The 24,544-nt window shown below is 48.7% G+C and overlaps 8 protein-coding genes across 8 annotated transcripts; 3 read left to right on the top strand and 5 right to left on the bottom strand.

Annotated features, from left to right (window-relative positions):
* Positions 1–282: 282 nt before the first annotated feature.
* Positions 283–1,522, top strand: N7487_010243 (uncharacterized protein; the record flags this gene model as incomplete). The annotated part of the gene is made up of 3 exons (XM_056877973.1): positions 283–543; positions 663–1,133; positions 1,205–1,522. The coding sequence occupies 3 exons, from the start codon at positions 283–285 to the stop codon at positions 1,520–1,522; spliced, it is 1,050 nt and encodes a 349-aa protein (XP_056726553.1).
* A 521-nt stretch (positions 1,523–2,043) lies between these two features.
* On the bottom strand, positions 2,044–2,899 carry N7487_010244 (60S ribosomal eL37 domain-containing protein; the record flags this gene model as incomplete). Its single annotated transcript, XM_056877974.1, has 4 exons — positions 2,044–2,183; positions 2,293–2,364; positions 2,515–2,830; positions 2,894–2,899. 4 exons carry the CDS (start codon positions 2,897–2,899, stop codon positions 2,044–2,046), a joined length of 534 nt encoding a protein of 177 aa, XP_056726554.1.
* Positions 2,900–3,173: 274 nt separating this feature from the next.
* slu7 (mRNA splicing protein SLU7) lies at positions 3,174–4,586 on the bottom strand (the record flags this gene model as incomplete). Its single annotated transcript, XM_056877975.1, has 1 exon — positions 3,174–4,586. The coding sequence occupies one exon, from the start codon at positions 4,584–4,586 to the stop codon at positions 3,174–3,176; it is 1,413 nt and encodes a 470-aa protein (XP_056726555.1).
* Positions 4,587–4,910: 324 nt separating this feature from the next.
* N7487_010246 (DNA-directed DNA polymerase zeta catalytic subunit REV3) lies at positions 4,911–10,058 on the top strand (the record flags this gene model as incomplete). Its single annotated transcript, XM_056877976.1, has 2 exons — positions 4,911–5,145; positions 5,197–10,058. The coding sequence occupies 2 exons, from the start codon at positions 4,911–4,913 to the stop codon at positions 10,056–10,058; spliced, it is 5,097 nt and encodes a 1,698-aa protein (XP_056726556.1).
* Positions 10,059–10,266: 208 nt separating this feature from the next.
* On the bottom strand, positions 10,267–14,499 carry N7487_010247 (uncharacterized protein; the record flags this gene model as incomplete). Its single annotated transcript, XM_056877977.1, has 4 exons — positions 10,267–13,448; positions 13,502–13,949; positions 14,005–14,161; positions 14,219–14,499. The coding sequence occupies 4 exons, from the start codon at positions 14,497–14,499 to the stop codon at positions 10,267–10,269; spliced, it is 4,068 nt and encodes a 1,355-aa protein (XP_056726557.1).
* A 1,168-nt stretch (positions 14,500–15,667) lies between these two features.
* N7487_010248 (uncharacterized protein) lies at positions 15,668–19,287 on the bottom strand (the record flags this gene model as incomplete). Its single annotated transcript, XM_056877978.1, has 9 exons — positions 15,668–16,279; positions 16,334–16,450; positions 16,510–16,638; positions 16,706–17,926; positions 17,980–18,132; positions 18,186–18,797; positions 18,859–18,953; positions 19,004–19,151; positions 19,213–19,287. The coding sequence occupies 9 exons, from the start codon at positions 19,285–19,287 to the stop codon at positions 15,668–15,670; spliced, it is 3,162 nt and encodes a 1,053-aa protein (XP_056726558.1).
* An 843-nt stretch (positions 19,288–20,130) lies between these two features.
* On the top strand, positions 20,131–22,007 carry N7487_010249 (FAD-binding oxidoreductase; the record flags this gene model as incomplete). The annotated part of the gene is made up of 4 exons (XM_056877979.1): positions 20,131–20,433; positions 20,501–21,554; positions 21,606–21,787; positions 21,840–22,007. 4 exons carry the CDS (start codon positions 20,131–20,133, stop codon positions 22,005–22,007), a joined length of 1,707 nt encoding a protein of 568 aa, XP_056726559.1.
* Positions 22,008–22,203: 196 nt separating this feature from the next.
* On the bottom strand, positions 22,204–23,759 carry N7487_010250 (transcription factor domain-containing protein; the record flags this gene model as incomplete). The annotated part of the gene is made up of 3 exons (XM_056877980.1): positions 22,204–23,511; positions 23,563–23,653; positions 23,701–23,759. The coding sequence occupies 3 exons, from the start codon at positions 23,757–23,759 to the stop codon at positions 22,204–22,206; spliced, it is 1,458 nt and encodes a 485-aa protein (XP_056726560.1).
* Between the last annotated feature and the right edge of the window lie 785 nt (positions 23,760–24,544).

The following is a 24,544-nucleotide window of genomic DNA, read 5'->3' on the forward strand; positions in this document are numbered from 1 at the left end:
TCTTCATATCTAAGAGAAAATAAACCGAAAAATAACAAGAGAAATCAAATCCCATGCAATATCACCTCGAAATCCTATGTCTTGGCATCGCTGGATACTGGAGGGGCCAATCACAAGCCGGAGACATTTTTTCTCGACATCATCTCCACGACTCGATCAGCAGCAACACTTCCAAACAAAGACTCAATAATCGAAGAAGAAGGAGTGAAATAATCTGGCCTAGTCCATCTTCAACCTGCCAGGAACAAAGGACGGCATTGATATCTGCACCGAGGCGCAATCATGCCCTCTCAACCCCCACTACCGCCCCTCCTCGCTTCATATGTATCAAATCTGCCTGATTCATCTCTGACGTTAGTTTCTTCTATCCTTGGTGCAACTTCAAACTGGCTGGTCCTGAGATTTCTTCATGCTGCGCTGAGCTCGCCGAGCCCCAATGTGGCATTTGGCTCAGATGAGCTGCACAATGGCATCAAGAAGAAAGTGGTGCTGGTAAGCTTCATGCGGAGTTATGAGTTCTGGAGGACTGAGGCAAAGCGACTGGTAAGTTGAGGAAACAAATTGACTGATATTTGAATTTGAAACATGCATTTGCGTTCCATTTCTTATATTACTCATGTATTGATACATCCTTTGATCGAGGTCATTAATCAGAGTTATAGGGACTTGACCTTACGCGCTTGGCGGATAAGCAACAATTTGCATTCATAGATGGCCTGTCTGAGCTGTTCTACGCACCACAAGCCACAGCAACTCCTCCCAGCATCTTACCGGCTGGTCTGGGAAGCAATCCACGCACAACACTTCCAATGCGGTCTGCACCTGGTGCCGTACCTGGAAGGTCACCACAGCCGGTGGCACCAACAGCCACAGGAGTGAGAGGAAATGTGGCGCCGAAGCAGGCTGAACCTGGGATTGCAAAGAAGCTCCATTTCTCTGGCCGTGGTCTTGCCTCCCTTGACGCACTGGAGAAAGATATCCTATCAGTGATTGAACAGCAGAAGAGTTCAATGGAAGATGGCGATGAGCTTCTCCTCATTATAGATCAGCCTGATCTGCTCCTTGCTGCGACAGGCCCAAGTATGGGAATCGGAGCAACAGAGATGTCGGAGTGGATCACAGCGCTACAACAGGTAAGGCCTTATCACTTCTTGATAGACAAAAACAAGGTTTACAGTTACAGGGCTGACTATTTGTTCGATAGCATGCACATGCTACGGTTTTGACGTTAGCTACGGATGCCCCATTAATACACAATGCATCCCCATCGGGAGAGCAGCTGGCTACACCAATAGAGACAGAACATGCGGCACTCGTCATTGGGCTGGCGCATCGGGCTCGGTCGGTCATGCAGCTCCGCACTTTGGATACCGGAGCTGCAAAAGATGTGAGCGGGGTACTGAGAATCAGCCGAGGTGGTGGGCTGAACACGAGCGAAGAAGAGAGCCTGGAAGAGCGAGAGGCGTTATACTTCATTCAACGGGATGGCGGTGTCAAGGTATTTGGTCGTGGAGAATCATGAGTCGAGACTGTATACTATGGGTTAGATGTTCGCTAGAGCCACGAGCTTATTCGTAACAGCCGTTAAATCATGCCCAATTCAAGTATCTGCGTCTTTTCAACCGAAGAGCCTCGTACTGAGTAGAACAGACCATGAAATGGTAGGAAGAGTCTTCACATTGTATCTGTCATGACATGGGATATTCGCCAGCCATAAACGAAAAAAAGGAAATTCATTCACGCTTTCCCAGGGTTTTTTTAATCCAGCTCCTTTCCGTAGAAAAGAGCCCCTCAACGAAACTTTTCCCATCGTCTCGCAAGTTCTACTTTGTCATCCTTGGCGTGGCAAAGAGAACCAACGCGATCGACAGTTGCACACACCAACAACTCCACGGGAAAGCGATAAGAGTCCGGAACTGCCATTGCATTTCGAGTAATGCTATCCCGTAATGCTAATTCATGTCATGCCAGGATCCCTCCCCTCATTCCTATTCCAGCCTCTCCGATAACGAAAACGCGACGCCGAGCGGACGAAAAGGGAATCTAGTTGGTGACGGGGCCACGGGCACCCTTGGGGGTACCGGTCTGGAAGCCGTTAAGGAAGCGGCGGTGGACATCGCGCAGGGAGCGCATGCGGCCGGAGCCGGTGGTCTTGCGGCGCTTGGCCTTCTCACCCCAGTTGTCTGTTCGTAAAAAAATGCATGTAAGCCAGAGTTCTCGACTTGGTGCCCAAATTCCAAATAATGGCCACCATTCACATCACCAACGTTCTCGGGAAGGGTATTTGCGTACACTTGCGGGTCTTGGCAGCAGGGTAGCCGCAGTTGGCACAAGTCGACTTCTGGATGTGGAAAGACCGCTTGCCTGTAGGGTCGTAGATATCACCGGTTAGCCCTTATACTTTCTAGGTTGTGTGGTTGTCTTCGCCGTAATCGCTCATTCCGTCTTTCGATGTAGAAATTTGCGACTGCGGGTCGGATGGGTGGGATCGTGAAAAATAGGTGTAATACGTACCACAACGACGGCACAGAGTGTGCGTCTTGTTGTGGCGCTTTCCGAAGCTCGAGGTACCCTTAGCTGTGGCGGTTGTTAGTTTGAAGTTATTCGACGTTGCGGAGGATCGCGGTGCGATGTTTCGGCATCGGACGTACTCATCTTGAATTATGGAACTGTGGACGAGGAGATATGTTAGTAAATTGACGGGGGTTGAAGTGAGCACTGGTGAAGGGACCAGCATGCGGACGTACCTGGCAATTCCGTTGAAGGGGCTGGTTGTCGGGTCGTCGTCGCTAAGCGTCTCGAAACTTGCCCAAGATCTGGCGATTGTGCTCTAAGCGAGTGCGTTAGTCAATCACGTGGGTCAGGGCTTGCCTGGATCCCGTGACCGACTAACCCTCATTGGATTTAGATGGTCTGTGCTTACAACAAAGTCACGTGAGTCCATTTCGTTTTGGAAAGCCAACCAATTATAGAGTTATGCATCCATCATTAATTCACATTTATTTTATTTCGTTTATGCATATTATCTTGAGGTGGGGATTTACAACTACACCAGAAAGATGAGTAAACGACATTGGGTTGTGCATTTGTTCACTGTTTAAATAGCACATCAAGAGGGTATTTTAGTACATCCGAACGCCCATGCAAGTAGTATATGGAGAACATCATCAGAATCAATCTTTCCCTAAAAACTTCGCCATAGGATCCTCAGCAGCCAACCGGCTCCGCTTGTATGACTCAAATTCCTCCTCTGTGACGCCTGACTTCAATTCTTCCAGCGTCCGCTTTTTCCCATTGGTATTTGAATCCTGTTCTTGATCTTTGCCGTCGGCTTGCTCAGACTCGCGAGCGAGATCCGCATTTTCAGCGTTCTCCGAAACCTGGTCATTGTCATCGGCTGCTCCAGTCATCATCAACATGTTGCCTTCTTCCTCAAAGGCCTTCTTTCCATCTTCCCCTGTACAGTAACTGTTCTTCACAGTGGAACAACAGCATGCATATCCCCATTTGAATTGGTACCACCAGCTGCCGAAGACCGAAGTATGATTGTTGACCATCACGTCTTCCGGGTATTTGGATTTGGTTGCGTTCTTGGGTGCGCCTTTGATGGCGCCGCTCTCATCATATTCAATGAATCGCTCGTTTTCAACGACCATAGTCTCTCGCAGCGCACTTGGTTTCGAGTGCTCCGCACCACCGTATTTCTCCAGGAGAGCCTTGCGATGCGCCTCACGCTTAGCTTCAGTATCAACCATCTCCTTCTTTCTGAGAACTTCTCCAGATGTCGGATTGGCTTGAATATGTAGTTGAGGGAGACCCTTTTCTTGTGACTCCCACGCATATTGCTGAGCTTTCTCGAACTCCGCAGCATCGCCTGAAGCACGGACGAAATTCTCCTCGGCGACAAGTGCGGCGGCTTGATCATCCTGTGCACCCATGTCCACCATTCGGCGTGTTTTAGGGTCGTATTTTGCGGAATCGAGGTCCAAGTTGAGCAGGTATTTGGCGGTGTCTTCTCGAATACGTAGGTTGCGGGTTGCGGTACTCTGTTGTCGTCCCATGTCGGATTCTTCAGCGTACCGGATATCCGAATCGGGGGCTTCATCGCCATCTTCACCGGCTTGAAGTTTTTTGAGATTTGCATCATCCTTCGCCATTCGCTTGATGGCCTCCATCTCTTCATATTCCTCGACGACCTGGCGATATTCGGTGGCATCGTACCCGTTCCACCTATCTCTTTTGGCATCCCACCCCATATCGACCTTCTGGAGAAGTTCGTCTGCCTGGATATCCTTTCCAGTCCATCTGGCACCTTGCTTTCGGGGTCGACTCAGACACTCTTTGGTTTTGTGTGTCATCGCGCCGCAGTTTTCACATGCGCCTTTGCGGTATTTGGTGGCTGCTGGGCCCGCACGCTTTCCTCGATCATACCATTTTGACTGATCAGGAGTCGCTTTTTGGAGACGCTGATGCTCCAGGTAGTCGTTGTTTGTCTCATCGTCGACGTAGAATGGCTTTTTCGAGATGAAGGACGGAATGTACTCGTTGGGCGTTTTCGACGCCACATCCGCAGGCTTTCGCGACATGACTGGTAGGTTAAATTCGAAAGGGACGAGTTTGAATTAGGAGAGAAAGAAAGGGAAGTAAGTGAGAAAGTAAATCGAGCCACCTGTAGCTCTTTCTTGTCGTGAGATGAAAGATGAGTGAAGTTGCGATAGGCTTGGCGGGTGGAGAACTGATATTAGACACGTGACTAGGCGTTATCTCGCGTTGCCATGGGCATACCTCGGTCGCGTTTCTCAGCTATTTTTTACTGAGATGCCAAACAGGACACACATGCAATAAGCGGCGCGTGAACCATTTGTCCTTCGCAATGTTGCTGTGGCTTCTGGTCGCCACACACCAGAGCGATGGAGCCATTCCGTGTGCATCTCAACTGTATCGATCATTACCAGGCGACCGCGTCGGAGTTGGATCCTCCACTACCTTTTCGTGATGAGGTCTCAGAGAAAGATTTTAAGCCTAAGGTGCCTATCATTCGAATATTCGGAGCCACCGAGACCGGCCAGAGAGTTTGCGTGCATGTCCATGGCACATTTCCATACCTCTACATTGAATACAACGGTTCCTTGTCGCCAGAAGATGGTTAGTGATAGTCATATTCATGATTTGATGGGTTGACTTACCAAATTGTAGTAAACTCGGCAACCAGAACTCTTCATCTCTCAATCGATCATGCTCTAGCAGTCAGTTTTCGCCGAAATGCATATGACCGGAGGACAGCGTTTGTGGCGCACATCACCTTGGTGAAAGGAGTCCCGTTCTACGGATACCATGTGGGATATCGGTTCTTCTTCAAAATTTATCTTTTAAACCCCTCCCATACAAATCGCCTGGTTGATCTTCTGCACCAGGGAGCTGTGATGAAACGTCCGCTTCAACCCTACGAGGCACATGTGCAATATATTCCGCAATGGATGTGTGACTACAACTTGTACGGATGTGCAACCATGAACTGTAGTCAGGTCAAGTTCCGAGCACCGGTGCCTGAGTATCTCGAGCTCAGCAATCTAGCCCATCGCTGGCACGATCGCTCAATCCCACCTGAGAGCATACTCGACCACCCTGCATTACAGAAGCAAAGCAATTGCGCATTAGAGGTTGATATCTGTGTTCAAGATATCCTGAACCGCCTTGATGTAAAAGAACGGCCTTTACACCATGATTTCACTGAGCTTTTGAAACCTGTCGCGGTTAGCGAGCGGCTCGTTCCTAGTATGGCTGGACTGTGGCAGGATGAAACCCGCAGACGCAAAAAAAGGATGGGCATTACTGATCCCGGAAGCACCCCGTTTGGACCCGAGGAATTGGTTTCAATGTCTGCGGATCCAAGAGATCAGTCGAGAAGTGGTTGGATACACGAGGAAGAATTTCGTGAGATGGCTGCTCAGCTTGCTGCTAATGAGAAACACCAGGATGGCAACAATGATACGTCATTTGGGACATTCTTGGATTCTGACGATCTAGCCAAAAATGTCAAGACTGCCTTGGATAGTGTTGAGGACTTCTTTCCTGACAAAATCAGTACTTTGGTCTTTGATAGCAGCTTTTCCCAGCAATCAGTCGAGCAAAATGTACCGGAAATCTCGGTTGATGAGGATCTCGCTTTGTCCTCTCAAAACGACGGACAGTATTACTCAGATTCTGATCAAGGAGGGAACTCATTGGAAGGGCGAACCGAACAGGATCCTGAAACGAAAGAGGACCTGCTGGGCGAGAGCTTTTACGATGAGGTCTTTGACGAAATGCCCTTTTCAGATGTGGCCGCACTTGCGGAGCCTGCTGAGACTAGCAACCTCAAAGCAACTATGGATGGTGTCTACAAGGAAGGAATTTCTGAAGCCCAAGAAAAAAGGCCCAGAGACCCGAGTCAAAGCAGAAGTGTAGCCCCTAAAAGACAATACTTTGAAACTCTCGATTCCCCCCATTCGCCTACCAAAAGACCTAGACATATGGCCAAACACGGTATGTCCGACGGACCATTGGAAACACACAACACGCGGAAGCACCAGCAAGATGACAAACAGAAAAATGTCTCCTTTGATAGCAAGTTGGATTCGTCCGCGGAAACCCCGTCATCAGAACCAAAATCATCTTCCTCGCAGAGGACAGTCCGTCCAAAGGCGCATAGTTACACCAGCGGTTTGAAATTCCCGGTAGTCAAGGACCCCGGTGATCCTTTGACCATTTTGCGCTACAGCCAAGATGAGGCAAATTCTTCAAAAAAAGACCTCGAGTCACCCCAACATCTCTTTTCTTTCCCTTCTGGATCTGCCACGGAATTGTCAGGCGAAACTAGTGAAACCCAGAGGTCATCAAAGCTACATTCCTCTGCAACAGTGATGGGTCCAGTCTCTCTCGATCCGCATCTCGCCGAGACCATGAAAAACATCCATCAATCATTCAATTTTACACCAAACACATCATTACGTTTCTTCAAATTTGCCAGCCCAACTTCTACGGAAGTCAGTTCGACAATAAATGAACATGGGCGTCCTTCTGTTGTATATCAAAGAGCATTTTACAGTGATGAAACGGATGTGCCGGAACGACCACGAGAATATGGTGGCAGAGAATTTCGGCTGGAGAGCAACACAATTCACTATCTACCCGATTTTGACCCAACGGCAGAGGGCCCTGCAATGTATGGTGAGCAGATACAAGCAACACACGACCAAGATCAGCAAGGAAAGGTTGATCGACAACTCCGAGAAAGGTGTACGGCGAGAGTCTGGGAGTTTGCACCTGTTCCGCCAAGTCGGTTGGACGTCATACAGTGGTTTAAAGAGTTGGAGGCCTCGCAAGAACCTAACCAAAAACCAGCCCAAGCCATGCCTGCTCAAATGAAATCAGACTTCCTCTCACAGATCGAGGGCCCCACACAGAAGAACGCACATGGCTTCAAATACTCGCAGCATGGAGTGTCCACTAGCGTGGAACATCAGGCCCAACACATGAGCACAATGAGCTTAGAAGTGCATGTGAACACGCGCGGAACTCTAATGGCCAACCCCGAAGAGGACGAGATCACTTCCTTGTTCTGGTGCGTCCAATCCGAAGACGAAGATCTTGAAGTCAATAGTCATCTTCCAGGAGTTCATGTTGGGATGGTTTACCACGGGGAAGGCGAGAGGCCGGAAGCCAAAATTTCCAAGGCATTGACAATTGAGATCGAGTGTGAGCCAACGGAACTGGACCTTATAAACCGACTCATAGACATTGTCCGGTACCACGATCCGGACATTATCACGGGATATGAGGTCCACAATGCTTCTTGGGGATACGTGATTGAGCGAGCGCGCAAGAAGTACGACTTTGACATCTGCGAGGAGCTTTCAAGGACCAAATCTCACTCTAATGGACGATTCGGCAAAGAGACAGATCAGTGGGGGCACAACCACTCATCATCCATTCGCATCACTGGGCGACACATGTTCAATATCTGGCGCGCTATGAAAGGCGAGCTGAATCTTCTACAGTACACCATGGAGAATGTTGTCTTCCATGTCTTGCATCGGCGAATTCCTCATTATTCCCCCGAAGAACTGACGAAATGGCACCAAAGCGGCAAACCTCGCAATCTCCTCAAAGTCGTGGAATATTTCACCTCTCGTGTGCAAATGAATCTGGAAATTATCGAGGCCAATGAATTGACACCAAGGACAAGTGAGCAGGCGAGATTGCTGGGTATTGATTTTGCCTCCGTGATTTCCCGGGGATCCCAGTTCAAAGTTGAGTCTCTGATGTTCCGAATTGCGAAGCCAGAGAACTTTCTGCTCGTCTCACCAAGCAGAAAGCAGGTCGGACAGCAGAACGCACTAGAATGCTTGCCTCTAGTGATGGAACCACAAAGTGACTTCTACACTAGCCCACTCCTGGTGCTTGATTTCCAGTCACTGTACCCGAGTGTCATGATCGCGTACAATTACTGCTACTCAACCTTCCTAGGCAGAGCAATGCACTGGCGCGGACGTGATAAAATGGGGTTCATGGATTACAAGCGCCAGCCCAGACTGCTCGAGTTACTAAAAGACAAGATCAACATCGCACCAAATGGTATGATGTATGCGAAGCAGGAAGCACGTCAGTCACTGCTAGCCAAGATGCTTTCCGAGATCCTCGAAACCCGTGTGATGATCAAAAACGGCATGAAAGCCGACAAGGACGACAAGGTCTTACAACGGCTCCTAAACAACAGACAACTGGCACTTAAACTGATCGCGAACGTCACATACGGCTACACATCTGCCTCATTCTCAGGACGAATGCCCTGTTCGGAAATCGCCGACAGCATCGTCCAAACCGGACGCGAAACCCTCGAAAAAGCCATCGCTTTCATCCACTCCATCGATCGCTGGGGCGCCGAAGTCGTCTACGGCGACACCGACAGTCTATTCGTCTACCTTAAAGGCCGGACGCGCGACCAAGCCTTCGATATTGGCGAAGAAATCGCCCAAGCAGTAACCGACCTGAACCCACGTCCGATAAAATTAAAATTCGAAAAAGTCTACCACCCCTGCATCCTACTTGCGAAGAAACGCTACGTAGGCTTCAAATACGAGCACCGCAACCAAAAAGAGCCCGAATTCGACGCAAAGGGCATCGAAACTGTCCGCCGAGACGGAACACCCGCCGAACAAAAAATCGAAGAAAAAGCCCTGAAAACACTCTTCCGCACCGCAGACCTGTCCCAAGTGAAATCTTACTTCCAGCGCCAATGCGCAAAAATCATGCAAGGCCGCATCTCCATACAAGATTTCTGCTTCGCACGCGAAGTACGGCTGGGAACGTATGCTGAGCGCAATCTACCCGCCGGCGCGGTGATAAGCACAAAGCGCATGATGGAGGATCCACGCTCGGAGCCACAAACCGGGGAGCGCGTCCCGTACGTTGTTGTCACCGGTGCGCCTGGGTCGAAGCTTGTTGATCGATGTGTTTCGCCGCAGACACTTTTGGATGATGCGCAGCTTGAGATTGATGCAGAGTACTATATCACGAAAAATATTATTCCGCCGCTAGAGAGGATTTTTAATCTTGTCGGTGCGAATGTTCGTCAGTGGTATGATGAGATGCCAAAGGTGCAGCGGATTCGGCGGGTTGAGGGGTCGGCGGTTGCGAGGCCGAATTCTCGTGCTGGTGGGGTTAGTAGGAAGACACTTGAGTCTTATATGCGGTCATCTTCGTGTGTTGTCTGTCGGTCGAGACTGTCTGATGCTGCAGTGCCTGTTTGTGGGGATTGTCTGCAGAAACCACATCTTACGTTGCTCGATGTTGTGTCGCGGCTGCAGAGGGCGGAAAAGAGAGTCGTTGACTTGGAAGCTATTTGTCGCTCTTGTATGGGTGTTTCTCCTGGTGATGAGGTTAGCTGTGATAGTTTGGATTGCTCTATCTTTTATTCGAGGACTAGAGATGCTGCTAATTGGAGACACTCCAGGGCTGTGTTGGAGCCTGTGGTTGAATTACTGGAACGGAAGGGGGATGAAGGATTGGATTGGTAACCTTTTGGATACACCTGGGCACTATGTTTTTGAGCAATTGGAGGTTTGATTTGGATATACCCCCACAGACTAATGACTCTGTTAATGTTTAGGTACAAATTGGATAAACAAATTTGAGCGTCCAGTTTCATTCGCACCCTCTAAGTAAAAACGATGGCCTGCAATTCCACCTACCCCCATTTTTTTGGGTTTTTCCCGTGAGCGAGGATCAACTATTAATCATCTTGATCAGAGCGTCCAGCGCTGAAGGCTGGACATCGCCATCCATTTCAACGATATTCTCCGTCACAGTCTCCTTTTCAACCCTTTCTTCGGCTTGAGCAGCACCAATGTTTACCTCACCCTCCTTCCCATCATCCTCATCGAAGCACACTCCCTCATTTGTGTATTTGGGGTTTGGAATATGTTTATTCTTGTCAATTCGTCGACGAGCAATGAGTTCTTGACCTGGGGGCGCGGAGCCAGAGCCCGCCTCAGCCTTTGGCTTCGTATTCTCCTCACCCTTCGGCTTCACGTCCTCATCCATATCTTCAACGATCTTGAGAATTTGCTTGTGAGTGAAGACCAGGCCATCACCGATGGGCTTTGCGGAATCGACGCTTGCTTGTCCCTCCGAGACCAAAGCCTGTCGCGCCCGGCCCGTTGCAACATCACCGAGGACGTCAGGGAAAATCCAAGGGAAGCTAATGAGCGGAAGCTCAGTGGAGTTCACTTCAACAATAGAAAGATCTTCTCTCTGCAGTGCTTCTTTGCGTCGAGCTTCCAGTGCTGCAGCTACCTGCTCATGCGTAACACGGTACATGGCGATGACCAAGGCAGGAATATTTCCTCCCTGACGGCCGACTTTGTCGTAACACTGGTGGCGGAATCCACGACGGAGTGTACCCACGATTCTTCCTAGGTCTTCCTGCATCTTGTAGTCTCTAATCACGAAGCCGTGGCGGAGTGCAAAGGTTGACCACACTTCAAACTCAGTGTTGATCTCATACTGAGCCATGATTTGTCGCATATTCATGTCGAATTCCGCCTTGAGCTCGCGGGCGTATTCCATGTAGCTCTCACTTGCTGGAGCCAGCGGGGATTCTAGGATGCGAGAATCGAAGGGCTTCTCTAGCTTGGGGACGAAGTCAGGAGTTACCACTGCGTCGTACAGCTGACCGAGAATTTTGGTGGACTTGTAAATGCTGGATGGTCTCTTGAATCGCTTCTCCATGAAATGGGGCCAGAATTTGGGATCCAAAGAGCGGGCCATTCTCGCATGCGCACCGCTCTTGTTATAATCCACTGCATCAGAATGAAGCCGAGCAAGACGAATGCACTTTTCTTCCCACACGCCTTTCGGGAGTCTGTCAGCCCAGGCTAAATGGGCGTGTGCAATTCGAGGAAGGCAGTCATTCTTCATATAGGTGACGAAGAATGAAGTGATCTCGTCAACTGTCACATCATGATCAAGGTCCGGGGCTTTGGAGCCCTTGTAGTCCATGCATTCGATGAACCATCTCGCGGGGATCAAATCAGGATCCCAAATAATGAGGTAGTCATCACCATCAAGATCACCCCCAGAACACATGCTCGCAATGTCCTGGTCGCCAGTTTGAGGAAGCACAACCACGTCCCGGAGTCCTTGCAGCTCCGGTCGGTTTACTGCTCGAACCACGCGAATATCTCCCGGATGAAGGGAAGGGTTGCGGGCGAGAATGCAGAGACCTTCAATGATTTCGTACTCACCAGCTCTATCTAGCCGGCATATCTGGACAAAAATTTCAGGGAGAGCGGCCAGTTTCTCTGCATAGGAGGCTCCTCTGTGTGGTAATTTGTTTTTAAAGTAGCCCTTCAAAACGCCTGTCTCATCCATAACACCGAGAAGGTTGGCTCCTTGGTCTATGGCAACTTTTGCTTTCTCTTTGAGATGCTTCAGATGCCAGGACTTCCAGAGTTCAAGCATGGTAGTGGCAAACGGCTCCTCATTTTTTCGGAAGCCATCAGATACCATCTGAGCCAAGGTTAGGGTCGTTTGGTTTGGGTCGATGTACTTTTGCAGAAGGTTGGTTGCTTTCGAATCATTGCACATGGCTCGATGGAAGTTACCCAACATGCTGTTAAGTTTGCTATGGAAGACTTTATCCGGGATACCCAGAGCAGAAAGCACGAGGATCAGCTGGCGGTTCAAAGTCGCAAGAGAATATTGGGACCAACGGATGATTTCCAAACCGGTTTGATTGGTTTCGAACTTTTGCTGACTTGGTCGAATGTGTACCTCCTGAGGGACAGGGTCCGGAGAGACAACCAACATACCTTTGGCTCCCCCAAGACGAAATTGGAAAGCCGAAGGAGGCTCTCCAGTGAGGGTTTTAATGTTGTGCTGGGATGTGACCATCTGGGCAAGGAATTTTGAAATCTTCCCAACACCGTCTGAGAACGTGAAGCCGTTACGAACAATGTCATTGCACGGAGTAGTCTGAACTGAAGATCCGGTGAAGGCTCGGGTGGTCGAAAAGCATTGTCCCAGTCTTGCAGCATATTTGGCCACATTTCGAATATGGTTGAATTGACCCATCCAGGCCCGGATGGTTGCCGCTGAGACACCGGCATCCGGCGAAAAGAAGTATGCGCCATGCTCACGGAACTGTGAGTTACCAAATGCGAGGAACTCGTAGCGGCGGTCTCCAATGGTGATACCGTTGGCCAGTGTCCTTTTGACACGGGTGTAGATTTCATCGTTGGAATCGCCCAATGAAGAGTTGATACGGCCTTCAGTTCTCTCATCTGTAAATCGAACCCGAAGAAAGCGCCCAGGGGCACCTTTGGTGGACCATTCGCGCACGACTCGATTTGAGATGTCCACTGTTGGGGTATTGTAGTAAATTGTAGTCGGAGTGACTCGTGCTGTGTGCATGAAGCAACAGTAGCTCGGAATCTTCGAGTCAGTCACCCCCTTGAAGAATTTGAGATCAAGAATTTCCATGGGATCAAGGTACTGTTTCTTCTCAGTTGCAACGAACTCAAGCAGTCTTGTAGCTTGATCACCACCAAGGTCCTTCAATAATTCTACAAATTCCCGGGTCATGGTGAATTCAGATAGATATCCATGAGACAAGCACACCTCTAGTTGATACCGTACCTTGAAGGGGAGGTGTAAATAGTTCTGATCTCCCAGATCTTGCAGTAATGCGGAGGCCTTGCTGGACTTGGACTCAGAAAAGTCAATCCAATGCCACACTGGTACAGGTCGGTCTGGTTTCTCCACAAAGTGACTCCCATCTTTGATGGAGATGTTGTAGTCCTTGAAAATATCTCCGACAAGCATCAAATAGTGACTGGTATCGCCGACACGGCGTGTATTGGGGTCCGCGTCGGGTGCGAATGAGATCCTGAACACGTTCCATCGCCCTAGCAATAAATATTGGTAAGCATACAGAATTAGAGCGGATGACGACGCTTACCCAGGTCAATGATATGTCCCGTCTTCTTCAAACTGGTGGGCAGATTCTTCAGCGAGTTCGGGTTATGTGTGACGGAGGTTTGTCGATACCAACTATCCTCTTCTCTCCAGCTCAACGGTTCTGTCACTGTGGACTGAATGTCCTTGGCCTTTCGGTGCCAGATCGCGGCGGAGTCTAGGACGATCAAAAAGGAGTGCTCTCTCGTCGCTTTGTCATATTGTTGGTAAATCCGGGTCAGTTGAAGGAATGTGATTTTGACACGATAGTCATGCTGCATTACATCTGTAGCCTCCGACCCCCGAATGCCCACTTTGAAGTACAGGAGCAAGCACTTGCGCATGACATCCACAACACACCTGGGGAATGCTAAGTTGGTAAAGCTTTGCATAGAGTGAACGGTGGACGGACCTAGCGGGACACCGATGTCGACTTGAACAGTTTTCAATTCCTTCAAAATAGCCATCAGTATTTGAAAATAATCTCATAGACATGTATTCACTCACAAGCTCACTCGGGAGCTGAACATCTGAGCGGACTGGACTTGGGATGGTCCCGTTCGAGTCATCACAGCAGACAGAGAGTGAAATCACCGTCACACGCCCACTCCGAAGCTTCACACCGAAAGAGCCGGTTTTCCAGAAGTCTTCACTTGGAGGAGGTCTATATATTGTCAGCAAACTTTACCTAAGCAACAGAACGGAGGGCGAGAATGCTTACTTGAAGCGAATACGTCCTCTGGAATCAGGACGTCCCGATGCGTCCTCCCAAACGTCGATCGAAATTAGATTCCCATACTTATTGAAGGCATCGTAGATGTCGTGGGTGTTCATCTCTCTTGGAAGATTCAATAAGTCGACCGCACACTTCTTCCATGATCTCCAGGTGAGCCAGTCCCGGACTTGCAAGGTATGGTGAGGAGGGCCAGGGGGGTCGGGGGAACCCAATCTCGGGTGGTTGGGCTTGGAGTGATTTGTGTTGTGGATATGTGAAGCTGTCATCTTGCACCTGATTATGATAGAAGAAAGCAGTGAAGAATGATAAAGTTGAGGAAGGAGAGGAAGGAGAGGAAGAAGAGGAAGAAATGCGGATGTGAGTGAGGGATGGAAATATATAGGAAGGAACCTCCGAGTTGGAAGGAAGGGCACAAATACATGTACGCAGGCACAGCATTAAGGACCAAGAACAAAACAAGTGACGAGGGCAGACCGAAAGACTACATACAAGGAACCTTGGAAAGAACAATAGAACGATGCTCTAAGAGTCGACATGGAACGTCAGAATGCACAAAAAGCGTGTTTAGCGGAAAGAGCGACCTTCTTAAAGTGTAGCGGCCTTGCAATGAGAGGATTGACTATCAGATGAGGTATCAAACGAATAAGAGGTATGGAATCTGAGAGTTCACCAGATCAGTTTGAATTTAGTCGAGTGAGAATGGGTGGAGTTAGATACATCTAAATTGTACATACGAACTAAACCTGCTTAAAATATTCCCGTAAAATTCTTCTTTTCAAGAATGACGCGAAATTGAGGAGTTTTCCGGCACTATATAGTTCAGTTGGTCAATACTTCTGCTCTTCGAGGCAAATCGGACCTATCCGGCCAAATTGATAGTCCTGTCTTCATTGACAATAGTTAACCTGCACAGCAAAGCCACGTCTTGATAAGTGATATATTACTTACTGCCTTTAGAAAACCGAAGAGGCAAGCAATGAAGCTAAAAATGTGTATTATTTGCTATACACATTTAGCGGGCTCAGGGTTGGCAACTGCCAGGTAAGACAAGTGAAAAGCAGATATAGATTTCCTCTGCTTAAGAGTGTATGAGCGAATAAATCACCATCCAGGTTGAAAATACCAAGACAGTGTATAATCCGAAGAGAAATGGAATGAAGGGACACACTCCAAAGCTTTAAACAATTGACTCAGCATGGTAGTAGATAAAGCAGCGGGCGGTGGTGCCAGTAATGACGCATTGAAAGAAACTGAGACTAATGTTAAGGCAATTAGGAGTTTGCGTGGATTATTGATCGCGCGTAAATGCAGCTACTATGTGGGTACTAGTGACACGTTGAAAAGCAACAGACGGGATGGACATGATGCAATTATTCAAGACATATGTACCTCTAGGACTAGTTACACAACTCCACTACCACCTAGGCAACATCCTCATTGTGGGGGTATCTGATCCGTTGACCCAGTAAATGCGGTGCTCGAAAAAAGAAAGTCTTTAGAAAACTCAAGATCCATATCCAAATCCAGATTATGAAGTCGGTTCTCCTCCGAGTTCCCCGGGGCTTGTGTCTCCTGGAAAGCGTCATCTACTTGATTGCGTTTCGATGCACTGCTTAACTGTGATTTTGTCGGGCTGTTGTGGTCAGCCTCTGCCAGTGGCTTTCTTACCGAGCGAGACGTGCCGCTGGCCCCTGGCGGGCTTTTCGTCTTGGGAGCTGCAGCTGAGGGAGTGTTCAAATCATAAGGCAGGATTGTTGATTTGCGGTTCCCTCTTGGTCGTTTTGGAGTAGGCCCGTTGAAGTTGGAGGCCATGGATTCAAAAGACTCTTCCAGCTGTATGCCATTTTCATCATCACTTATGGTTTGAGGCACCCTTGCGGTTGGTGTGGCGTTGACAGAGGACCTGGTTCGCTGATGCCTTGGAGGGGCGTTTGACTCGGGGGTGTTGGCAGAGAAGCCCATCACGCCCATTAAACGGCCGATGTGTTGTTGTGCCTCGGAGAATTCACGGGCCTTGGCAGCACGTTCGTCTCGTAAGGCTTGCACCTAAATTTAACGTTAGAGTGTCCAAGTTTTGTACATATAAGTAGTGTTGGTTACCTTTCTCTCCAAGTGGTGGATCCGTTTGTCTTTCAACTGGGCATCCCTGGAAGCATCAAGAGCGGCAGCTTGCATAGCTGCCTGTAATCGCCGATTTTCTGTCTCATGTTTTGCCATCTGTTTTGATACATGATTAGTTTCAACCATACGTAGATTTGAGGCATGCGTATACATACCTCAGATGTGGTCCAAGAAGCTTCAACTTCGTGGTCATGCTTCAGTTTTTCAATCTCACTCCGCGACTTTTCCTCGGATTCTTCCAATCTAGAATATAGCCTCTCGATTTCAAGATTCTGTTGCGCAACCTTGACACAGTCAGTATAAACCAATTCGTATCCACTGATGACAAAAAGGAAAGCCAAAAATACTTACTGTTGATTCCACGGATCCCAGTTCCTTTCTCAACTCTTCCTCCTGAGCAAGGAGGCGGCTTAATTCATCTTCTTTCTCATCGGCATAAAGTCTGGTTTGCTTCAATGCCTCTGTGGCGCTAGCAAGCTCTTGCTCCAGAGAGCTAGAGAGCTCGGATAAAGTGGCCTTTTCGCTTGACATTTGATCAAAACTTTGGCGCGCCTGCTCATTCTTCATTTGCAAACTGCACATCTCCTCCTGAAGATCTTCCAGTTGATCATCCTTTCCAGTCAAAGTAGCCATCATCTCCAGTTCCTTAGAGCGGGCCTTTTCTTTTTCGACGAGAAGTGCCTTCTCAGAACTCCTCTGCTGTTGCTGAAGCTCCTCACGTGCAGATTCGAGCGACATAGTCAGCTCGTCGGTATATGTGCATTGAGTTTGAAGGAGTTGCTCAAGACGTGTTTTCTCGTTGTTAAGTTCAATAAAAGAGTCGTGGGAGTTCCTTAACTTGGTTTGAGTCTCTGTATTTTGAGCTTTCAGTTGCTCGTTCAACTCTTCATTTTGCCTTCTCAGTTGCTCGTTTTCGCTCGCATATAAGTCCCGCTCTTCCTCGACAGCTCGTAAGGGTCCTTCTACATCGTGACATCGACGCTCCAGGTCAAAGCACGTGTCCTCGATCTTTCTCATCATAATTTCGTGAGAGGTCTGGGCATTCTGCATGAAGAGTTCGGTAACTCCCGAGCGCCAATTGCGGTTTATCTGAGTTGACGAAAAGTCATGCCTATCGTGCAAGGCTAAAGAGCCACGGAAGGCTTTGGGAGTTGTTGTTGAGAAGGCACAGCTGAGGCTCGGCATTGATTGCTCTACTCTTCCCATAAAGGATTTCATGATAATGTCGCTTCCGTTTCGTGCTGAAGCCCTGTTGTAAAGTCGTAATAAGGATAGAAACAGTCCGTTCTGCTTTGTGGATAGTTCCGATGCACACCATGCTCGACCACTGCATTGGCTTTCGCTTGGCTGTCGGGGAAAGTACTCAACCACTTCCCCGAGCACTTCCCTCAAAGGGAGCATGGAGTTGTTGAGACTAGAGAGCATGATCTCCGCATGTACCTCTTGCATACCAGCCAATACCAAGTGTGCCAAGTGGAGTGCTGCCATCTCTCCAATCCCCGACCATTTATTACCTCTTAAGACACCAAAAGTAAAGGCCAAAAGCTGACGAGTGGCAGGTTCTCCAGATTCCTGTTGATGTCAGCTGTCAAAGGTTGCTCACAGACAGGAACGCTTATACTTACAGCTAAAGACTTCGCGAGGCGTGGAATTAGTTGATGGGGTATCTTTTCCATAGCCTCTTGGCTATTCTTGAACAAAAGGGCCTTTATCCCAAGTTCACGTAGCTGGGATGGCAATGAGTGTGCCGGGAGAAGTGTGTGCAAAAATAAAATTGCCTATTATCAAGTGATTAGCATTTTGACTCGATACACAGACAGTCATAACTAACCATCGTTTGTGTTTGATCATAGAGACCGTCTCCGACAGCTTTCTCACACAGCTTAGCAATCTTAGGAGTATTACCTGCCATCCAAGCCTGTTTCTGCTCAGGCTCAATTGCATCAGCGATGCAAATAGCCAGCCGAATACTCTCAGCCGCGTCGGGCGGCGCCAAGTTACAACTGGATGAGCACGCTAGTATAACACGCAAGACGACCAAGTCGAGTGTTTTGAGACCCCGTTTCTGGCCAAAGAAATGCTTGATATTAAGAAGCCATGGGGTATCTGATCCGTGTTGGATTTTAGTTGTTGTACTTAATGCCGTTGCAATCTGCGCGAAGGTTGCTAGACAAAGGAGGTTGCCCATATGATCGTCGAGATTGCGCAGTGTCTTGGTGAACTCCAGCTGTAGATTAGACATGATCTCGGACGGAATGTCATTTAAGATCCTTGGCGAGCCTTTGAGTCCTGAGATGAGTGCATGGATAGGTGTTACAGTCTCAACACAGGGATTCTCTGCCATCATGCCGACCAGCTTCGTGATGAAGGGGGCAATCCTAGCTGGTGGCACAACACCCACTGGCAGGGGCGATGAGAATAACGTGACACATGCCGGAAGATACTGGGATAGTTAGCTGACGCCCTCCAGTCAGGATTTGTTAAATTCGAGGAATGAAGCTCACCTCAGCCCCATTAGTGTCCACGGCCTTTTCTAAAAATGCATCCAAAATCACCGGATGTCGCTCGAGCAGCACATCTCTAAAGGACGATGCAGATGCTAAAACATGTCAGACTCGAGTCCCAACAAGACTTCCGATGAGCACAAACCGAACGCAGTAATCAGAGGCAAAGCGACGCGTGATCGCGATAAGGCTTCGACCAAAACATCAGCCAACAAGCCAACTTGGCACGGCTTACACAATGCCCAAGCACCGATTGTCGAAGATTTGCTTTGCTGCACCAGATCATGGAGGTCCTAGTATTACATTGTTAGCATGTACTATACTATACTCCGATGACAGTCCATATCGACTTACCTGTAGCGAAGGTACGTAAGGTGCGGTGACCAGGCGTTCCACCTCGCGCACTAGCTGAGCGAGTTGCTCTGCCATTACTTTGAAATTTGCATGTATGTTAGGTGGATTTGGTGGCTGTTAGTACGGGTTTCCTCTGACTACCGAGGTTGATGTTGGTGTTGGGTGTACGAGGTTCTTTGCTCTCTCCGTTGCCCCGTCAACCATTGACATCTTTACTTTTTCTACTTTCTCTCTCGATTGTTAGTTATTTATATAGTCTCCAAAGAGTATTATATTATAAAGAGAAAATACAATGTAAATATAACAAGTTCTGCTTGTAAAAAGAAGAAATAAGAGACAACCACCGGAGTACCGGCAGTCTACGGCCAGTGCGCATAGTAAATGTTGACCGCCTGTCTTACCGCCTTCTTTTTATAGCCCTTTGCCTACTCCATACAGAACCATTGAATTACTGTGCACTACTTGGACTTGGTAACTCTATTTGTATTCTGTTTCTACTCCGTAGAGAAAGGCTATTCGCCATCAAGAATTAACCTTTTAACTTCAAAGTTTAACTTCAACGGTGTGTTCAGTATGAAACACCTATGTTACACACTATTCTGCCCGCAGAATTGGAACTGGCGGTAACTGCCGCAGACCGGAGTTCTCACACGACTCCGTTTCTGTTCCTATTCGCCCCTAGTCGCCCCCACGCTCGGCTTCTCCACATCTCGGTAATGGCAGTCTGAGAGTGGGATTATAGTGGTTGTGTATAGTGAAATTAGAGTGGATTATGGCATTATAAGGGACCAAACAACGTCTCTCGGCCGAACTGCGATGTCAAGGTACAAAAGGCTGGTCACATCATGCCTGCATTATCGAATCATTTCTCCCTCCTTTAAAACACAACTCAATTATAATCTCACATAATTCTCCACAATGCGGCCAGTCCTCCGGGTCTCACGAGCACTACCGGCTCAGGTTTCTCGCCCCCAGATATCACGCACCATTCTAGCTCGCGGTGCTAGATTGAACAGTTCCGATGCCGGAAAAACAGAGAACACAAAAGAGGGCAATTCCTCATCTACAAACGCTCCCCCTTCACCCTTTTGGACTCCAGCCAAGGCTCTACTTGTCTCCGCATTTGCTGCGGGGTTAGGCTACGGCGTCTCCTCATATACCCAGACACCGGCACAGACATCCAAGAAGCCACAGTATGGCTCAGCCAAGGACTTTGAAAAGGTAGATCCCTCAATTGCGGCATAATCTCACCCCAGTCCCGAGCTATCCATACTAACAATACTCCCAGGCCATCAACGAGCTAAGAACCAAGCTCGGCGAAGACACAGTCAGCACCGAAGAAGACGAACTCCAGCAACACGGCTTCTCAGAATGGTCCAGCCTAAACGCCGACCGTCTCCCGGTCGCAATCGCATACCCCAAGAATACCCAAGAAGTTTCCGAGATCGCTAAGGTATGCAACAAATACCGCATGCCCATGATCCCCTACTCCGGCGGATCGAGTCTGGAAGCCAATTTCTCCGCCCCGCACGGCGGCATGACAATCGACTTCGCCTTCATGAACAAAGTCCTAGAAATCCACCCCGATGACATGGACATCGTCGTGCAGCCCTCCATCCAATGGATGGATCTGAATGAACAGATCAAGGAAACAGGCATGTTCTTCCCCGTCGACCCAGGCCCATCCGCCATGATCGGCGGTATGGTCGGCACAAACTGCAGTGGCACCAACGCCGTCCGCTACGGTACCATGAAAGACTGGGTGATTAACCTCACGGTCGTCCTGGCCGATGGCCGCATCATCAAAACCCGCAGACGTCCCCGCAAGACTTCCGCCGGTTACAATCTCACGGGCATGTTTGTTGGCTCCGAGGGTACTCTCGGTATCGTCACTGAGGCTACTTTGAAGCTCGCCCCGCTCCCAGAGCAGACTCGCGTTGGCGTCGTTTCGTTCCCGACTATTCGTGATGCGGCCTCGACCGCTATGCAGGTCATTAAGAAGGGTGTCTCTGTGCAGTGCATGGAGATCATGGATGATGTTCAGATGGACGTTATCAATCGCGCGGGTGGAACCGGCCGTGAATGGAAGGTCTCTCCTACGCTGTTCTTCAAGTTCTCCGGAACTGTCGCCGGTGTTGCGGATAGTATTGATCTGACGACAAAGCTCGCCCAAAGTAACAATGCGCAGTCTTTTGAATTCGCTCGTGATGACCGCGAAGCTCATGATCTGTGGTCGGCGCGCAAGCAGTCACTGTGGAGTATGCTGGCGTTGCGCAAGGAGGGATCAGAGGTCTGGTCGACTGATGTGGCTGTGCCCATTTCTCGACTGCCTGATATCATTGGTATGACCTCTTCAAAACTTATTCCGTTTCAGGTATACTGACTCCCGCCAGAAACCTCTAAGAAAGAATTAGTTGAGCTAGGCCTTTTCGCCAGTATCCTTGGTCACATTGGCGATGGAAACTTCCATGCTAGCATTATGTATGACCGCACCAACCCCGACGAGCGGGAGCGGGTCGAGAAAGTAGTGTACGACATGGTTGATCGTGGGTTGGAAATGGAGGGCTCATGCACAGTAAGTCGTTCCTCTTGGAGATACCAGAATATCAGCTAATGCAGCACTATAGGGCGAACACGGCATTGGGCTGGGCAAGAAAGGATCCTTGAAGAAGGAAGTCGGACCGGACACAATTAATGTCATGCGCAGTATCAAGCGTTCATTGGATCCGAACTGGCTGCTGAACCCTGGCAAGATCTTCGACTACGACGACGTAACACCGGGCCCGGGACATTGATTGTAATTTAGCATTTAGCATTTAGCATTTTATACATTATAGAAGAAGAGACCTCTAGGCCTTCTAGTGAGATGGTGTAAATACTTGAATTATATTGTTATCACAGCCACCAAACCAAGGGCCCACAGTCGATGAATCTGCAGATTTAATTCCGTTAAACTGCCTAAGTGGTACATGCATCTTAGTTCTTCTCAGTTTATTGTTCTAAAGGTGATGCTTGTTCAGAGCCCAGGACCTGAAAATATCGCTCGAAGAGAGTCGCACTCCACTGACAGCCAGTGCCTGAGCTCGGTATGTCTGTAGGTTCAGTGGCTGGTTCCATGTGAGATGAACTGTCGATAGCTGTGGGGGCCGCCGCAGCAGCATTCGCCAACGCCCACATTCGAGGAAGATGTTCTTGGGCTTCTGGTTGAATGGTTGGTATCTGAGAACGGCAGTTCGGGGCTATGGGTTCCAACTCGCCTGGGGAAGAACGGGAAGAACTAATATCGTCTTCTCTATGGCGCTTTAATGTCCCCAGACCAAGCTGCTGTGGTGATTCTGTGTCTATGGTGTTTGGTTCTTCAAATCCGCTGTCATCATCTGGCGAAGCCCCCCATTGGGATGGGTTAATCTGAACCATGTCCCGAGAAAATAGAGCCTTGGTGCGGAGCTCTTCAATGTTCTCCCAGTGGTGATCACATCGGGCATCACCGTCCATCTTCAGGTGTTCGTATGTCTCATTGACAGCTTGCCATGCCAAATCCAGCGCCTCTCCTTTCGGGGCCAGAGAAAGGTTGATGAGTAGGCATGTCAAAGCATCCCATTCGATGTGGTTCTCGAGATTCCAGAGCCATTGACTGCCCTTTTTATGGTGTTTCAAGGCCGCAGTGCCCTGTAGAATCTCTATGCAAACCTTTCGGAAGTTAACATGCATGAGCATAGACTGATCTTGTCTTGCTCGGGGTTTAATCACTGCCAGTTTGAGCTTTGCGAGTATCAGATTGCAGGAGACAGTTGTGAAATAGTCTAACGGAATACTTTGATCTAGATGCGATAGATATTGCTGTTTCACTTTCTCCTTGAAGAGATCTATCGTAGTGCATTTCTGAGAAGCTGATAGAACCGGGTAGCAGTTCTCTTCGCAAAACTGGTCAGAGAAGATAGTTCGGCGGGCAAAATTGCTGATCTCAGATCTTGTGAGGCTCAACACCATCTCTGTTTTCCCGCTGCAGTTTCGAGGTGGGTGTTTCATATCAGGGTCAAGACTTGCATCAGTCACATTGGAAGGGAGTCTTGTATTGAACCATGACTCCAGAATACGCGGATTTGTGCCACAGTCCTCTGCGATGTTTATATCGAGAATATAGATCTGCCACCAGAGTCGACGCCGCATTTCGACTTCAAAGGGTGATATTTCTGAAGCGGATGCATCGCGATGCAGGCCGATATTGAGGGCAATTCCAATGGCATTCCCAAGAAACTTGCCAATGTCTGACCCTTTATTGTAATTCCTGCTGCAAACCTAAAGCAATTGTCAGATAGCATCAGGCCTCTTCTTTCAATTGTCACGTACTATGTATATGACAAAGGCTTGCAGGACAGTAATGTCCGATGACTTCAATAGATCGGCTTTTGCGAGGCCGCTTTCAACTCCGATGCGATATCTTGAAATATTAGCAGAATGACTTATAGCTTTAAACCATGTACATACCTATTCAGTACTTCGTGCTTTTCTTCATCAAGCTCTACCCGACAATCTTCCATAGTCATTGTTGCCATAGCAGCATAGCAAATTGCGGATATCAAACACTCCGTAGGTGATCCAAGGGTCTCTCGAAACTGTGTGTTATTCAATATCTGTCTTTGGACCGTTGGTGTATGTAGAATTTTGAGAATTGGCTCCACATTCTCTAAGTACTTCTGCCACAGGAAAGACACTAGAACTCGGGGAGGCCAACGATATTCGACTACAGCAGTCGGGAGAGATTTGAATAAGGATAGACTTTGATTCAGACTTCCATCATCTCTGCGGCTTTCGTCAGGCTGATACACTGGGTCACGGCCATGGCTTCCGCCAACAGACGGCGATGAAGACTGAGTTTGCAAAAGCCCTTGGAGTTGAGAGACACTTTGCTCAAAAGAATCCAATGTACGTTCAATTCTTTCGATACGGTCTACCATATCATCGCCGGGGTTATTGCTCCCAGTTATGGTAGGTTCAGCTTTTTGTATTGGGTAGCTGCATTGTATCTTGACTTTGACGCAGTACGAGCAAGGTAGGGACCTGTCACATTTGATTTTGCGTCGGCGACACTCAAGACAAGAGCGTACTGTGGTGCTAGGTGGATGGAGCATTAATTTGAACTTTCGCTCAGAATTAACTGCACATGAATAAGGAGTCGGGATTATTCTCGGAGTCGGGATTGTGCTCGGAGTCATCATAACGACTCCAGTCTGAAATTTCGAGGCTGCAAGTCAAGACAACATAAGCAACTTGAAGTTGATGATGCGAGGCTGCGAGCTGATTGGTTGGAGCGGAGCGGCGGAGGCCCCAG

This window comes from Penicillium crustosum (genome assembly GCF_028827405.1).
Source record: "Penicillium crustosum strain IBT 35664 chromosome Unknown utg000004l_segment0_segment0, whole genome shotgun sequence".
Taxonomy (NCBI): domain Eukaryota; kingdom Fungi; phylum Ascomycota; class Eurotiomycetes; order Eurotiales; family Aspergillaceae; genus Penicillium; species Penicillium crustosum.